This window comes from Pagrus major, chromosome 5, assembly GCF_040436345.1.
Source record: "Pagrus major chromosome 5, Pma_NU_1.0".
NCBI lineage: Eukaryota > Metazoa > Chordata > Actinopteri > Spariformes > Sparidae > Pagrus > Pagrus major.
The window spans coordinates 4,066,916-4,083,274 of record NC_133219.1 but is presented as its reverse complement, the minus strand read 5'-3'; the positions used below and the strand labels follow the sequence as shown (position 1 = coordinate 4,083,274).

The window sequence follows — 16,359 nt, the reverse complement described above, 5'->3', positions numbered from 1 at the left end:
TTTACATCTACCACTACTGAGAGGATGTGTTCCTCCATGGATTAAACAATATTTTCGTACCATAATTAAGTAACCAGGTGACGTATCACATCCGTCACGGCCCTCTAGGGTAACCATGTCATAACTTGTATTTCTCTCTTCCTCTTCTTCTTTTTTCTGGTTGTTTTGGCCTCTCAGCTTTGGAGTGAGGAAGTGGAAAAAGTAAGTACAGCAATGTTGTGGTTGTAAACATTGTCTTATTGTTTAGTCTCCAAGAGTATTGCATTGTGTGCTCATACCAAGGTGTCAATATATATTTGCAACGCATGAAGACACTTCCTGAAGCAATGAGTTGTAGTTGTAACAACACATTGTTAGATCGTTGCTAAGACGGTTCAGAATGAAAAAATGTTGTGACAAGCACTGTTTGAAGTGCACTGACGTCTTGGTTCCCAGTGTGCCATAAATAGCACAGTATAGTGTGCAAACAATTCAGTAATACAAAACAACCAATGATGGAATGTAACTAAGTGCATTTATTCAAGTACTGTCCTTGAGTACAATTTTGACACACTGGTACAATACTAGAATACTTCCATTTTCTGTGAATGTATACTTCTACTCCACTATATTTTGGAGGCAAATATTGTACTTTTACTCAACTACATTTATTTAATAACTTTGTTTTTGAGTTCCTATCTGGACTGCATGCGGTATCAGAGCCAAAGTAGTGCTTTCTTTAATTTATTTTTTAGGGCAATCATAAAAAAAAAAACAAGAAAATGTGACTTTCATAAAAACGTTGAATATTGGATGCAGTCATTTACCAGGCTGATAATGGGTCGACCCACAGTATATAGTATATTGAGTACATACATGTAAATATAAGTATATATAGTTTACTTCACTTGTACTTTTGATACTGAATTACATTTATTGCCAGAAAATGACTTTTGATATTTAAATGCTTTGAATATACATTAACATTTAATTTTGTATGGGTGGCTTTCACTTTTACAAGACTTTACAACACGTAAAATCCTCCCAAAGCCAGTACTTATCTTTAAGCATGTCTCCAGGTTTGAATGTAGACTTCAGACTTGACAATACCAATACTAGGAAGTAAACATTTTTGATATCGATATATCTGCTGATACAAACACATTTTTTGAAGTGATCCCTCAAATGTGATTATCAAGCACTTGTGGCAAAGATATGTAATGGATACACAATGTTTTAGAGTTTAACAATTCATTTTATTGTCTACAATGACACCAGTGCACTGCAACAATAAATTTCAATGGGAATTTCATAATTATGAATTACCCCAAGCATCCTTTCTGGATTATAATCTCCAAAAAAAATGTTTTACATCAGCACATATCAGGCAACATACAGTATATACAAATACCTGTACAGTATCCTGAGGTATATGTAGGAAAAATGTCACTAATATTTCTCCTGTTGTTTCAGGCTGAACATGAGCTCCGAGTGGCCCAGACAGAGTTTGATCGGCAAGCAGAGGTTACACGGCTGCTTTTGGAAGGCATCAGTAGTACACATGTACGTCAGCCACACCCCATCCACCACTTCTGTCACACACACACACACACACACACACACACACTGTTCCAGGTTGCATTTGTGGTGGCTGTATTTATACCCTTAATTAATTATTTTTTAGTAGTGGGTCAAAAAAAAATTCCCCACCCTGAAGTCATATTCAAACATGTTTTCACTATTTCACTGGTTTATGTTGCATTAGCTTTAATTTTAAACTGTAAGATTGTTTGTACATTCTTTGTATTCAGTGATATTTAGTGAGGCAGCATTAATAAGTAATGCAGATTGAATAATTTAATTCAATGAACGTACAAGATTGATACATTCTATAATATATTTTGTAAATTATTTTCAGTGTCATTATTTTAGTTTGAATCTGAGAATTTATCAGTATCTATTTTAATTAAAAAAGGAGAAAAAGCTCAGTGAAACGCTCTGTAGACCTATTTTACTGTGTAATGCAGGGAACACTGCAACTTTAAGATGTACACAAGAGTTCATATGGGCTGGAAGGAAGCCACGCCTCAAAATAGCTACACTATGTCTCATGCTCGAAGGGAGGTCTTGACCTCCCCGTCATTCGAAAATACCCGCTTAGTCCCCACTTGTGTATTATATCTGACTGGGTGCGTAATCCTGCATCTCTTTTGTTTGATATAGAGAGCTCCATGTCCAAATTCCCCTGAAAAAACATACTATTTATGAAGAACCTTAGATCCTTAAAACTGGCCTGTAACAACCCTATTAGTCTCGACTGTTTAAGCAGACTGTTAGACGATTAGAGGGTAGATCTCATATAACTTCTGTTTTCACTCCCATAATGTGGTAACCCTGATTTCTCACTCAGAATAACGGATAATGGCTTTAGGGTTTGGGCAGTTAAAGGGATCTCCAATCTATATGACTTCTGGAGTGACCCACTTTGATGTCTTTTTGTTAACTAATCAGAAAATACAATATTCACAAACAGGATTTTTTCCATTATTTACAGATTACGCTAAGGACACTACAATCCTTGACCATCAAAGTATCTCTAGTTCTGAAAGGCAGCTTTTCAAACCACAGTGGTTAACTCTATAAGCTGTTTTTACAGTTTGCTTAAAGAGTATGACGCTACAAACACTTCTAACCTAAAGGAAACATGGGAAAGAGAGCTTAACAGAGAGATTAAAGATGATGAAGCCTGGATGGGCGCAAAAACCTTGAATGTCTGTAACAGAGGGAAAATAATTCAACTCAAAATTCTACACAGGGTTCACATATCCCCTTCCCAACGCCATAAGTTTAATCTTGATTTTTCTCCACTATGTCCCAAGTGCAAAATAGAAACAGGCAGTCTCACCCACTGCCTGTGGTCTTGCAGAAAAATACAGCAATTCTGTTATGTTGTAGGATGGGAAATTGATGAGATTCTGTCTGTTACTACAGAGTGTGACCCACTGTGCATGCTACTTAAGGTATGGAATGCCTCTATCACTGATAAATATAAAGAGAAACTCACAAAATGCATTCTTTTGAACTGGATAACTGACAAAGTTCCATCCGAAACATATTGGCATAGCTTATACTTGAATATATATCATTAGACTATTTGACATGTATAAGACAGGCATTTCACAAAATATGGGAGCCCTTTATATCATATATTGGTTTAAATATCTCTGCTATTTTTACAAGAGGGTTTATGTAGAGTGAATCCTGCCTTATAGCTGTTTGTTACCGTTTCTTGTAGGTTGTGTAAATCCCGAGTCTTCTGCCTGCTTGTGTGAATAGAATATGTGTCTATGAGCCGAGATGTTCTGTTCCATTTGGTTTTGTTATATTTTTGTTTGTTTTTTTGTTTTTCCCTCTCCTTTTTTATTTTATTTTTTATTGCTAATGTTCTGCAGATCCATTGCTCTGATGCAGTCAGAATGTGTTTTGTTAAATCAAAATTTAATAAATATATATAATAAAAAAAACAACAACAAAGATGTACACAAGAGGACAAAAAAACAGTGAAAATTGACTGCAGCATCCCTCAACAAGCACAAGCCCAAAAGAGATTGTTACTGTTCTTGAACCGTTTTGATTGAAGTATTTTTATTTTAAAAAAAATGTAAATATCAGATTAAGTGATAGCAAATCAAATTTGCAGAGGCAGAAACTTTGGAATGGAAAAACAGTCCTATTCAAATATTTTCTCTGTTTTAGTTCAGAAGCTATCTGTTAGAAATAAGAAAGTGTTGTCACAGTGATATTGGGATCCTAAAATGGTTTACACACTATAGTTACTAGTTAGTGTATATTGTTAAACACAGTGTTCACTACACAAAATCGTATTCCTACCAAGTTTGTAGTTTGTAATGCAGTGAGAATATAGCAACCTATCAATATCAACATTTCAGTGCAGTTTCAAGTGCTTTTCAACACAACCAACACCATCTATTGTTTCTACAGGCAGGCTATGCTATGAGTATTTTTAAACAAACTAATTTAAAATATGAACTGCTTGAAGACAATATTCTTACAATACTGACATTTTTGTTAAAGATTGTAAGGTTTTCAGGACTTGATTATTTACAGAAATTTCTTTGTGAGATTGTGGACCAAACTTCCCAACGATATAGTTAATATTTGCTCCACCAACGACCACTTCCACATTACTGCATCAATAATAATAATCATTAAATATAATAAAGTATGTATGATACAACATATATTGTGGTATAGCTACGTTTACTTGATGAGCTTACAAATCAGTATTTCTTTAAGAGTGACTGTTGTGTTGTTGCTTCTCTGCAGGTGAACCACTTGCGCTGCCTGCATGAGTTTGTGGAGGCCCAAGCAGCTTACTATAAACGGTGTCATCTCCACATGCAAGAGCTACAGAAAGAGCTGGGAAGGTGAGAGCCCGATGGGAGATAACACGTGGAGATGGTGTGGCTTTACAGGGGCAGCCCTTTGTCTTTATACAGCATGCAGTAAAAAAATAAAAAATAAATAGGTTTCTACTGTGTGATGGTATCAAACTACTAAATGACAGTGTTGTAGTTCTACAAGTAGCAGGTCTGCAAGTGCACAGTACAAGCTGTATTCCAACCCTTACCCTTTCAGTTGAGGATGTTAACAATTACCTCAGGACTGTTAAATCATAATCTAAAATGTATTGCTCCAGAACATATTAACCAAAAATGCATTATGTTGGTGCAATAGTTTGTGTCTTCCTGGGACTTGGTTTTAGCAGTGCACATATTTTAAGCATCAGGATGTCCATGTTGGGATAACAGAGTATGATATACCATGAACAACCCACATCAAAGCCTTTATTCAGGACCAGCTTGAATGTTCTTTGACTGGAATGAAATGTCATGGTCAAAGCTGTTATTTGAGATCACTCCAACTGCAGTAGGGGGCACTTTGTAGCTCACTGTGGCTGTTGTTACTTTCCGTTTGTGCCTGCAGTTTCCTATCTTGCAAAACTGATGTGCCACATTTTTCTCAACAAGGCGTTACAGTGAACAGTCTCACCACATATATTGATAAAGCAGTTGTGGGCTATGGCTCTTTTTGTTGATGAAAGGATAAATACAAGGAAAGGAATGAAGTTTTACATGACATCATTAATGTACTCTGGAAAAACTTCTAAGTGGCATTAACAATGTAAAAGTGTACAAGTATTTAATGTAATTTTAAGATTTGGGTAATTTACTCCAGTTTATCTAAGATTTATGATGATCAACTGAGGAAAGTAAAAGTTGCCCTTCTGGTGCTGATCTAAATAAAACAGGCATAGATGCACATATATTAAATATCCCAGATATTAGAGATTCTTTCTTTTTTTTTCTTTTTTTTTTCCAAAAACTTTTTATTTATATCGTGCTTTTCATGTATTCATTTCAATTCTTAATTCATGTACAAGTCATAACAGCCGAAAACTACAGAGAAAACAAGCAATAAACTAGAAGAAGGACACACACCAATAATAACAAAGAAAAGAGAAAAAAGAAGGAAAGAGAGAAGAAAACATTTTAAAAAACAAAAAACATACTCTCATGAGACATAGCAGTCATAATCTAACATTTTGTTTTAGGTATGGCTAACATCCATGGTGTCCAGACATCAACAAAAGCATTCATTTTCAACTGTATTCTAGCTGTAACTTTTTCCATTATGAACACCTCGTTCACCCTTTGTTGCCATTGTATGATATTGGGGGGTTGTGGCTGCAACCATAAGGTTGTGATGTTTTTTCTAGCTATCAGGAGAAGGATCCGTAGTAAGTATAATTTATTTTTCTCAGTTTGGATTCCAACTGGGATGCCTAATACAAATAAGTTCGGATCAAGGTTCAATTTCATACCCAGAATTAGTTCTATTTTCTTCTGAACATCCTCCCAGAACCCCTGTATATTTGGACAAGCCCATAGTATGTGCGTAAGGTCACCTTGTTGGCCACAACCTCTCCCATATTACCCTGTCGATTTACCTTTGGCCATTATAACCAGAGTTCTAGAATACCTAGTTTTTACCTTCCAGTCAAACTCCTTCCAATTTGGACTATTTGTTAATTTATGACCAAACAAGCACGTTTCACTCCATTCATTTTCAGGAATTACAGTATTCAGTTCAAGTTCCCATCTTTCTTTACTTTTTTGTTCACAAATTATAAAAAGCTGCTCAATGTGAGAGGGATCCCTTAGAATTTATTCCCAATCTTTATTTTTCTGAAGATAATGTTTGACTTTCAGACAGTTATAGTGATCCTGTATAGATAAATTGAACTCTTGGATTAATTGTTGGAATGATTTGAATATTTGCCCATCAAAAAGGTGGCCAATATATACCAGCCCCTTTTCTGTGTCCATACTAGATGGATGGAAATCTGGATTTGTGTCAATTTTAGTAGCTCTTGATATTGTATTTTGCATTTTTAATTTGTTCTTTATTTTATTCCATATTTTCCAGATACTCTGAACCCATTCATTTTTAATTTTTAATAATTTTTTAATTTAATAAGTTTTTTCCGATCTGTTTGACTCAGGAATGGTAGAGAACCTAGAGAGATTGGGCAGGAGTTCTGTTCCATTCCCACCCACATTGAATCTGTATCTTCTGTAATCCAACCCATAATTGCCTTGAGTTGAGCTGCCCAATAGTAATTTTGCAAATGTGGTAAATTCAAACCTCTGTCCCTTTTGGAACATTGCAGCTTTCTATAATTTATTTTTGCCTTTTTGTTTTGCCAAATAAAGTTTGAATCATTTTATCCAAAGATTTGAAAGTGTTTTTTAAAATAATCAGTGGAAGCGACTGAAACATAAAAAGCAGGCGTGGTGAAATATTAACTCGTACAGTTTCTACTCTACCCATTAATGATAGAGGTGAGATCGCCCACTCTTTCAGATCTTGTCTTATTTCCCTTATCAGTTTTTCATAGTTGGCTGTTAATAATTGGGATGATAATGGTGTTATTACCACTCCCACGGTAGAGTGTGCCCCATGTACTCTTCAGCAGCCTGTGTTGGGTTGTAAACCTGTGTCTTCCCCCCTCTTTCTCTCCCCATTTCCTGTTTCAGTCCCCCTCCTCTTAAAAAAACCATGTAAACATTTTCAAGTACACAAATTTTACGTAGCATTATATGGGACCTATGGGAAACTTGGATTTGTCCTCAGTAACTGTCAGATCCGTTGTTTTTGGTTTTGTGAAATCATGACGCATCATTTTCACACTCCCTGTGCCCTCAGTTTGGATGAGGACGTGTGAGTATGGCTCGCCCTCTTGTGTGCTGATGCTATTTATCTTTCCCTTTGTGTGTATGTTCTGTCCAACAATTAGCCTGCTTGCCAATTATTTTTAAATACCTATTAAATATAAATCACTAAATTTGACATCGGTGCATCAGGTTATTTTCCTTGTTGGCTTCTCAATCTGAAGGGCCCTGTTTTTGTGGCACCAGAACAACCAGCACAAGGAAACCTTGGAGACCTACTACTTTACTTTACTGACCAGACCTTAAAGGTTACTTTGAATGCATTAGGAACAGGAATAGGTGCTTTTATGTTCTAGTGTAGGTGGACTGGAAGTATAACTCTGGATATATTTGGTTTTGTTTTTTGCAATTTTTTGTGTCATTTTTATATAATTACTTTTAAAAGTATGTATCACATGTGCCTGTTTTTCCTCAGGCTTCCCAATGCTTTTGCACTGAATTCCACTCACTCTGTGGCTACTGCTGGCTCTGCATCAGAAGGCATTAGCAGCCCTGTGGAAACAGATACCCTGAAGATTGAGGAAGTTCAGGCACCAGCTACAGGAACCCGGAAGGCCAAAGTCCTTTACGATTACGATGCTGCTGACTCCAGTGAGCTCTCCCTTTTAGCTGATGAGGTGAGGTTTCATTACCTGCAGCTAGCAGGTTGATTAATGACTTTTGGCAACTGGCTAGGTCTGTCTAGTTTCAAGCAATAGCCCCACTCATGTGACTTTTCCTGAGTTATGCCTCTGCCCTTTTCCATTTATTATTACAAGTGATAATGTTTTACTCGTGATAGTCAGAGGCAGATTAAGTGTTCTGGTTCTTGGGAACTCTGGGAACACTGATATTAAAATGATTGGATGGATGGGTTCTGAATGAATCTCCTATATCAAACTTTTTACCTCCACTCTTTCTTTTATTATCAATGAGCAAGGTAATACCTACAGCCATGGTCAAAAATTTACATCCAGTTGTAAAGAACATGTATGTCATGGCAGTCTTCAGTTCCAATGATTTCTACAACTCATGTTTCTGTGATGAATGAGTGGAGCACAAACTACTTTGTCACAAAGTTGGTTCAGTAATGAATTTATTATGGTTCTTCTGAAAATGTGACCAAATCTGCTGGATCAGAAATATACTAACAGTAATTGTAATATTTGGTTAAATGTCCCATGGCCATTTTCACCTCAATTAGGTGCTTTTGATAGCCATCCACAAGCTTCTGGTCATCCTCGATCCTGCGTCTGGATCAAGGGCTTCTTTCTAACACGGCAGCCTCTCAGCTCATGTTGATGTAAAACACACCTGGCTGTGGACACTGGCACCTGTCTTCTAGCTGCTTCTAATTTGTTGCAGACCTGCTTTTTGGGGTTTTTTGTTGACTCTTGACCATCCTGCACTTTATACTTAACAGTTGTTTGTACAGTTGATCACAGGACCTGTAACTGATTTGAAATGGCTCCATGTGACTTTCTGACTTGTTCAAATCAATAATGTGCTTTTTCAGACCAATGCTGAGCTCTTTAGACTTTCCCCTTGTAGTGTTTGTGGCTGAGTCTAATGGGTGTATCAAACAGGCCCTATTAAAATGGGCCCAGAAAAGTCACCAGCTGTTATCAATCAGAATCAGCCAGAAGAAGTTAAGAGGCCATGCTACAAAGAACATTTGTTTGATTCACACAACTTTCTATAATCACCTAAATTGATCATTCAAGTTACTGTATGTATATTTTTGACCCAGCAGATTTGGTCACATTTTCAGAAGAAACATAATAAATTCAGATTTGAAGCAAACTTCATAAATGTTTTTTGTGACAAAGTAGTGTGTGTTCCTATGAGAGCTGTAGAAATCATTTGAACTGAAGACTGCCATCATATACATGTTGTATGTAAACTTTTGACCATGACTTTAGGTAACATATTGTCATTTTAAAGGAACAGTGGTCCAAAAATCAAGTTTCAGTCCTTACCTACCCACGCCCAGCTGTCTCTGCTGCTAGTTAAAATGACAAACATGAAGTTAGATCAGTTGCAGTTGATAAATGTTTAATTTGGTAACGACTAAAATGAAAAGTGTGTCTGGTGTCTGGTTAATGTGCTCTCTGTTGCTGGTGTCTGTTTCAGCCAAAGATTATTGGTGAGTGTAAAGAAATATCATCTGTAAATACCACTGTATTATAACAGACAGTGGACTGATGTTTTTATAGTTCAGCTGGGACCAACAGTACAGTACAGTACAGCTATATACATTAATTACATTATTACTTTCATTAGACTTTGAGTCCAGTGTGGAAATCTGCCATAAACAATTAACACTTAGCTAGGGAGGTAACTACAGAATGTAAGTATACTAAAGGTATTTTGATATCACCGTGTGGGTGTTGTTTCTACAACATCGTAGTTAATGTTGCAACAAAAATTTCATCTGGAGAAAGCCATTCTAGCTGAATGGATTCAGTACAGGTCTCTCTCACCCAAGAGAGCAGGGTTTATAACCCAACAGGAAACATATTGTTTTAGTTTTCTCTTTGTATTTTTATAGTTAACTTATTGATGAGTTCACTTTAATATTCCATTTTTTTTCAGTTTTCTCTTCGTATTTTGGTTAGGTTTAGGCAACAAAAATACTTGGTTAGGTTTAGGAAAACATGGTTTGGCTTAAAATAGACCTTTTCACAATGGTAAACGTGTTTGAAAGTATAACTTCTCTGATTGGTCAGTTACAATGATGGTCCCGGAGCAACATTAATTATGATGTTCCAGGAACAATACTAACATGGTGATATCAGATCTTGCAGACATTGAATGGTTTCTGAAAAATGCAGGCCATAAATAGAATCAAAAACAAGATTTGATTTCATTTTCATGTTGCTGGTCTTTCCACCAGCACATGCATCTGCGCTATGAATTAAGGGGCCATAATCTTGTTTTGTCAAGTTGCTTTCCTTTTTGTTGTTTTATGTTTAAATTTGTAAAGTCTCTTTTACCCTTGCTAATTTTTGCTTTAACTGTACATTTGGAATATTGGACTTAAAAGTGTGTATGTCCTCTGTGCTACAGCTCATTACAGTTTACACAGTGCCGGGAATGGACTCTGACTGGCTGATTGGAGAGAGAGGAAACCAGAAAGGAAAAGTGCCTGTCACATACCTGGAGCTTCTCAGCTAAAGAACATACACGCATGCATGTGTGTGAGTGGGTACTACTAAAGCCATGAGGATATGTCTTTGACTGAAATTAATTTCACACTCCTACACTAACTTGTAACCTTCAGTGGCACTCCTCCACAGTAAGCATTAGCAAACTCACCTGTGTGCTTCTCAGAACACACTGAAGTATATTCACATGACACTGACAGCAGTGATATGGAGACACTGTTACAATGAGGGGGATGGTCAATGTTCTTTTTAGATTTCTTTAGGTGATTATGTTTTTTTCTATTTATTCCTGTTCATCCCAAAGGTTCCAGTGTGTGAAGTTTAGCTACATTTTCAGAGGGATTTATAACCAAATTATGTTGTTTATTTAATTAAAGTAAGCGTCTCTATTGTCTCCTAAATCCGCCTTTGTTCATAAATGTTTTGCCGAACTCTGATGAACACAGATTCAAGAGTTGCGTGTGCCTCTAAAATGTGAATTCACCATGATGTCCAGAAATATCTTGTATTATTTCTGTTGAATTGTGTCTCAAGGTTACAAGTATATGGTTGCACTGATCTGTCTCTGAGTGAGGAAATGTTTGATGAATGTGTCTTCAGAAGGAAGCAGTATGGATAAAACAAGCATGCAATAACAAAGCCTCTTTCATTCTACTCGTTAAAGTCTTGTCTTTCAGTTAAATCATTAAGTACATTTTATTTCTGTATCACAGATAACCCACACTGAGGAACAAGTTAAAACAAAAGTTCGCAAAGAGATCACAAATTATTGTGACCACGCCATGACAGACAGGTCATTATGTTGTGTTGACATATGACATGACATGAGATGTCCTGTAATTACCAGCCATGGACGATGAAAGCCATTCATGCCACATTAGATTTATTTATTTAGTTTATTTTAGATCCATAAATATAAATGAAAGATGTGTTCTGTGTCTTCCAATATGACATGAGGAGAACTGCATTCATGTATTGTATCTGTGTGTTGTATCCAGAGTGAAAGTATTAAATACACTCAAAGAATTTTTTTTTTTACATGTAAATTTTCCATCTGATATGTTGAGTCAATGGCTATAAATTGAATCAATAACTATATTCAGTTATTAAATATAAAGCGAAAGGGAACATACAAACAATTTTCTCCCTTAACATAATGTGTAGTGTAATGTATTATACCTTTATACCTTAACATAATGTAATGCATTTGCAATACACATCTGGTTATTTAATTGTACACACTGGCTCAACATGATAGAAAAACGTTGCATATAATGTGACCTTACAATTGAACTTAGAATTAGATGGAAAATTAGATTAGATGGAAAATTTACTTGTAATTAAAATACTTAAAGCAACATTATGTAGTAATTTGTATTCCATGCGATTTGGTGCCCCGTGGTTTGAAGGTCGCAACACAACTGTTGTTAATACAAATCCTATGTTTCTGTAACAATTTTTGAGAGGCATTTTTGCCATGCAACAGTCAAAGTTTGCACAAGCGCTGCACACAACTCTGAACAGTAACAGCATGTAATGTAATGTGAAACAGACAATGACACCTGGCTGTAAAATCTGTTGAAACCTCTGTTGAAATGGGCTGACTTTTTCAAAAACTAGCAAGTTAACAATTTTGCAAACAACTAAACATCAAGCGAATGCAACAACACAAGACATGTAACTTAGCGAGCCAGCTAATATTACTTACACTTCAACAGCAACAAGTCCAGTTTACCATCTGTCTGCAGCCTTTTATTTAGAGAAGTTGTCTTCAACAACTAAAAGCCAGTCTGAAACCTTGTCTCAGACCATCTCTTCTTAGATTCCTCCGGTCTCTTGACCTCTGTCACGATGTCCATAGAGGCTACTGAGCTCTGTTTCATCACCTGCTCACCTAGCTCCAGTTTTAGTGCCCATTCCAGCACCATACTTGTAAACCTTCTCCTCCCGCCAGTTCAAAGCTGCCATGATAGCGACGTAAACACATACACTTTCTGGCTGTGCTCTGAAAATCTAAAGAGATTCTGCTGTTCTTATTTGAAAAGGGAGGCTATTCCAAAGTCTCGGTGCTTCTACGGAGAAAGGCCTAGCTGTACTGTATGGGGATGGAAGTTCTGTAATGTAGCTCAGGGCTTGACATGCAGCAAAGGGCCACAGTCGGACTCGAACCCTGGGTTGCTGCAGCAAGGACATAGCCCCTGTACATGATTTTGAAGCTGTTGTTCTAAGAAACAAATAGTTACTTATTGTTGCTTTAAAGTCACTGAGTGTATGACAAACAGCTTCCACTGAAGAACAATAACTATCAAACAGCAAACTTTTTTATGGCTCTTCTATCCTTACTCCTGGGAAGCAGATTTGCCTTAACTGCTAATGTAAATGAATGTAACTCCTATTATTTTAAGCAACAATAACATTTTATGGACACTTGGAGGGAATATTACTCGCAACAGTTTTGCTTGATTGATTAATTTTTTTTGGCCTCCAATGACTTTGAAGATGTCCAGTTGAACATCATGAGCACCTACACAGCAAATAAACATGAACACTCCCATCCTAACTGCCTTAAGATAACAGGAATGAACTCCTAAGGCCATCTTTTGCAAACCAGAGAATGTGCTCTTCACAACAACATGTCCAGAGTTTTAATGTACACCACATACGGCATGCAAGACTGTAACTCCTTCTAATCACATGTGTGTTTGTGTGACTTTGGTTAACCCTTGAGTGTTTTCATTACATTCCGGTTTGTTGTTGTTATGTCTGTTACTACTTTAAAGTGTCTTCAGTCTTTGTGCTGCATGTGCTACAACTAGTAGCCTGTCCTGCTGGACATGTGTGTATGTATACAAGTATGATGTAGCTAAGTCTGTTTATGTGAGATCTGCTGCACCAAAATGTTTGCACAAGAACTAATGTGCTCTCCTACATCCAGTATGTACATGCATGTAGTCTGTCTGTTTTTGTGAAATGTGCACAAAGTTTGAAAATGCAAAAATCTCCCAGCAGAAGAGAAGTGAATTAACATGAGACTCAAGCAAATAGTTTTATTACTTGCAGTCAGTGAGAGAGGCAGCTGAGAATGAGGTCTGATATTTTTGTTGGCAGATGAATGTAGTCCACATCACGTATGCAGCTCTCTTGTGCTCATGTCACAAATGTTCTGGGATTTCTTTTTCTTTTTTCAAAAAAAAAAATGTTTTTATTACTGCTGTTGTGATTCTGTTGTACCTCATCTTGTATTATTATTTGATCAAAATTAGATTGCCTGTTCCTTAACCAAGCTGAATGAATGAAATGTTTGGATTTAATAAAAAGACAGATTTATTTGATTTTATTGATTTCTGACCATTTACTCTTTATAAAAGTCACAACATAAAAATGGAAACTGAAGTGTTTGCAAAGACGTATTCTAAAGAGAACACTTGAGGTAACTTTGTGCAGCTCAGGTTTCTACCAAAGAAAATCTAAAGCTGTTTATGTCCAACCCAATCGTCAGAATAAATGTTGGCAATGTACGTTTCCACAAACTACAGATACCTTGAACTTTACATTTCTTTGTTATAATTTTACATTTCTTCAGGTTGAATTTTCAATTTTAGGTTTTGACAATTCTGTGCAGCACAGTATTGTCAAAACCTAAAATTGAAAATTCAACATTCACAGTCTGTGCTTATGCTCTGGTTAGGTTTAGGCACAACTACCACTTGGTTAGGATTAGGAAAACATCATGTTTACCTGGTTCTGTCGTCAGACAGTGCCTCTGTATTCAAGAAGATCAATTCCCTATTACAGTACAGTGCAAACATGAACTATAGTACAGTCTTAAAACTGGGCAATAAAACAATTTGGATATACCGTACTATTTCACTAAACCAGTGAGGAACTGTCTGGTTAATATTTTCCAGCACAGCCAGCAATTTAATGATACACTGCTCCAAAGATCAGAAATCATTTTAAAGAGGGTCTATGTAACTATGCAGCAATGTACATTTACTAATCTCCTTTTTATTAACGCTATGTGAGCGGATTGTAGCGTGACGTGAAGAATGAGACCTTCCCCGTCTCTTGGTTGCCTATACAAGCCTGTGGACGGTCTGTTGAAGTTGTTTAATGCTGCTGGACTGTGGATTTCTTTGCGAAGGACTTCCGCTTAAACGTTGGCTTCAGTCTCAGTCTCACCCCTGAGCAACAAGACTAAAACTAAGATCCTGCACCATGACGTCCCACAAGACGAAGGTCCTAGCAGCTGCCTCTACAATGGAAGCTTTGATAATGGTCCACTCAGATTCCATGTCCCCAAACTCCCCTGGGATGTGCGAGAAATTCTCCAGAACTGGTGCTGTGCGTGGAGGTGAGCCCAACTGTATCTAATTAGTGCCTCTCTACCTTCTGCACCAGTTCCAGCTCCTTCCCCGCCAGAAAGGTGACATTTCACGTATCAAGGGCTAATCTGCGAAGCCAGGCTTTTCAGCCATGTGAAAATGAAATGTACAGTATGCTCTCTTAGAATTGAAGCACTTGCACTTTTGTGTTGGACCTTCCGTTTTGCATTAGAATTAAGCAAAAGGGAGGGTCTCTAAAGTCTATACACAACATACACAACATCAGCCTCCCCTTGTGGGTAAGAACATGCTTTCTGATGAGACACCAGCCCTGTGTGTCTAATGCTGGGTTAGAGGAAGGACTTACTCTCCTCAAAGCAAATGCCAAAACAGTTACTTTTCCACAAGCTCAGAGACTCATTCTCTCACAATGGTGGGAGTGCTGTGGAAGGAAGTGCTCTCCACTCGGTGCTATTAGATAAGCTAAGATACAGTAGAAACAAATCCTGAGATACTGTATGTTTTTTAGGACCTGGTCCCCCTTTGTATAGTTTGTGAGAGCCTCCACCTGATAAAGCTGTACTTTGAATATCCATGCATATGAAGTTTTTAAAATCTATTTGACATATAATATATAATATATGATATATAATAGTGTAACAAAAACAGTCCACAAATAAGATGTAAAAGGTGTAAGAAAGAAAGCCGCAATGATACTATCATACAGGGCTACTTCAGCAATTAACATTGTACTTTCATTAAGTTATGGGGCTTACAAGACACAAATTTAAAAGAGAACTGAGAACAAAGCAGCAGAGGGCAAGATATCCTCATCATCACTGGACGCTCCCTTGCAAACTACAGAGGACATGACACAACTACATTTATTCAGGTTGAGAATTGCTCCTCAATTTGTACTTTGTACATGTAAAATTGGTGGAGTGTCTCTTGAATGTGAAGGCAGCTGAAAAAAAGCACTACTTGTCTCTTTGATAGATATGTAATCATCATTAAGTTTTGGTTGAAACTTGTAATCATCATTAAGTTTTTGTCGCCACTAAAGCCAGGTACATTCTTGACATTTGTTAATAAAGGTTCTCAGTCATCCAGGTCATGGTAAATCTAGATGTTATATCATAGGCAACTGGACGTGTTTCAGTTTGTTGAAGATGTTTCACCTCTCATCCAAGATGCTTCTTCAGTTCTAACTAACTGGAGGAGCTGCAGGCTTTTAAACTCTGTGTGGGAGTGTCCTTACAGAGTCGTTAAGGACATGTGTGAGCTCTGAGTTTCAGAGTTGTTAGGGCCACTTGTGGGTCGTTGACCCAACCCGCCTTCATGTGGGTTTCTAAGGCTAGGTGAGCCAGAGCATGTGCATGGGAACACTAATTTTAATGATTTATTATTATCATTTATTATTTACTTTAATTTTCGAGGGTGTTTTTTGTATGTAATAATAATAAAAACTATTTGTAAAGCAACTTTAAAAACAGAGTTTGCAAAGTGCTTTGACAGAACATCACACGTGTCCTTAACGACTCTGTAAGGACACTCCCACACAGAGTTTAAAAGCCTGCAGCTCCTTCATTTAGT

The 16,359-nt window shown here is 37.0% G+C and overlaps 1 protein-coding gene across 1 annotated transcript in view; it reads left to right on the top strand.

Moving 5' to 3' along the window:
* The window catches only part of LOC140996204 (endophilin-B2-like), a 30,018-nt gene extending 16,245 nt beyond the window's left edge, over positions 1–13,773 (top strand). Inside the window, exons 7-11 of the mRNA XM_073466516.1 lie at positions 178–201; positions 1,453–1,542; positions 4,327–4,427; positions 7,711–7,912; positions 10,344–13,773. Coding sequence (XP_073322617.1) covers positions 178–201; positions 1,453–1,542; positions 4,327–4,427; positions 7,711–7,912; positions 10,344–10,451 — 525 coding nt within the window. The 3' untranslated portion in view covers positions 10,452–13,773. The remainder of the gene's footprint in view (positions 1–177; positions 202–1,452; positions 1,543–4,326; positions 4,428–7,710; positions 7,913–10,343) is intronic.
* The last annotated feature ends 2,586 nt before the right edge of the window (positions 13,774–16,359 follow it).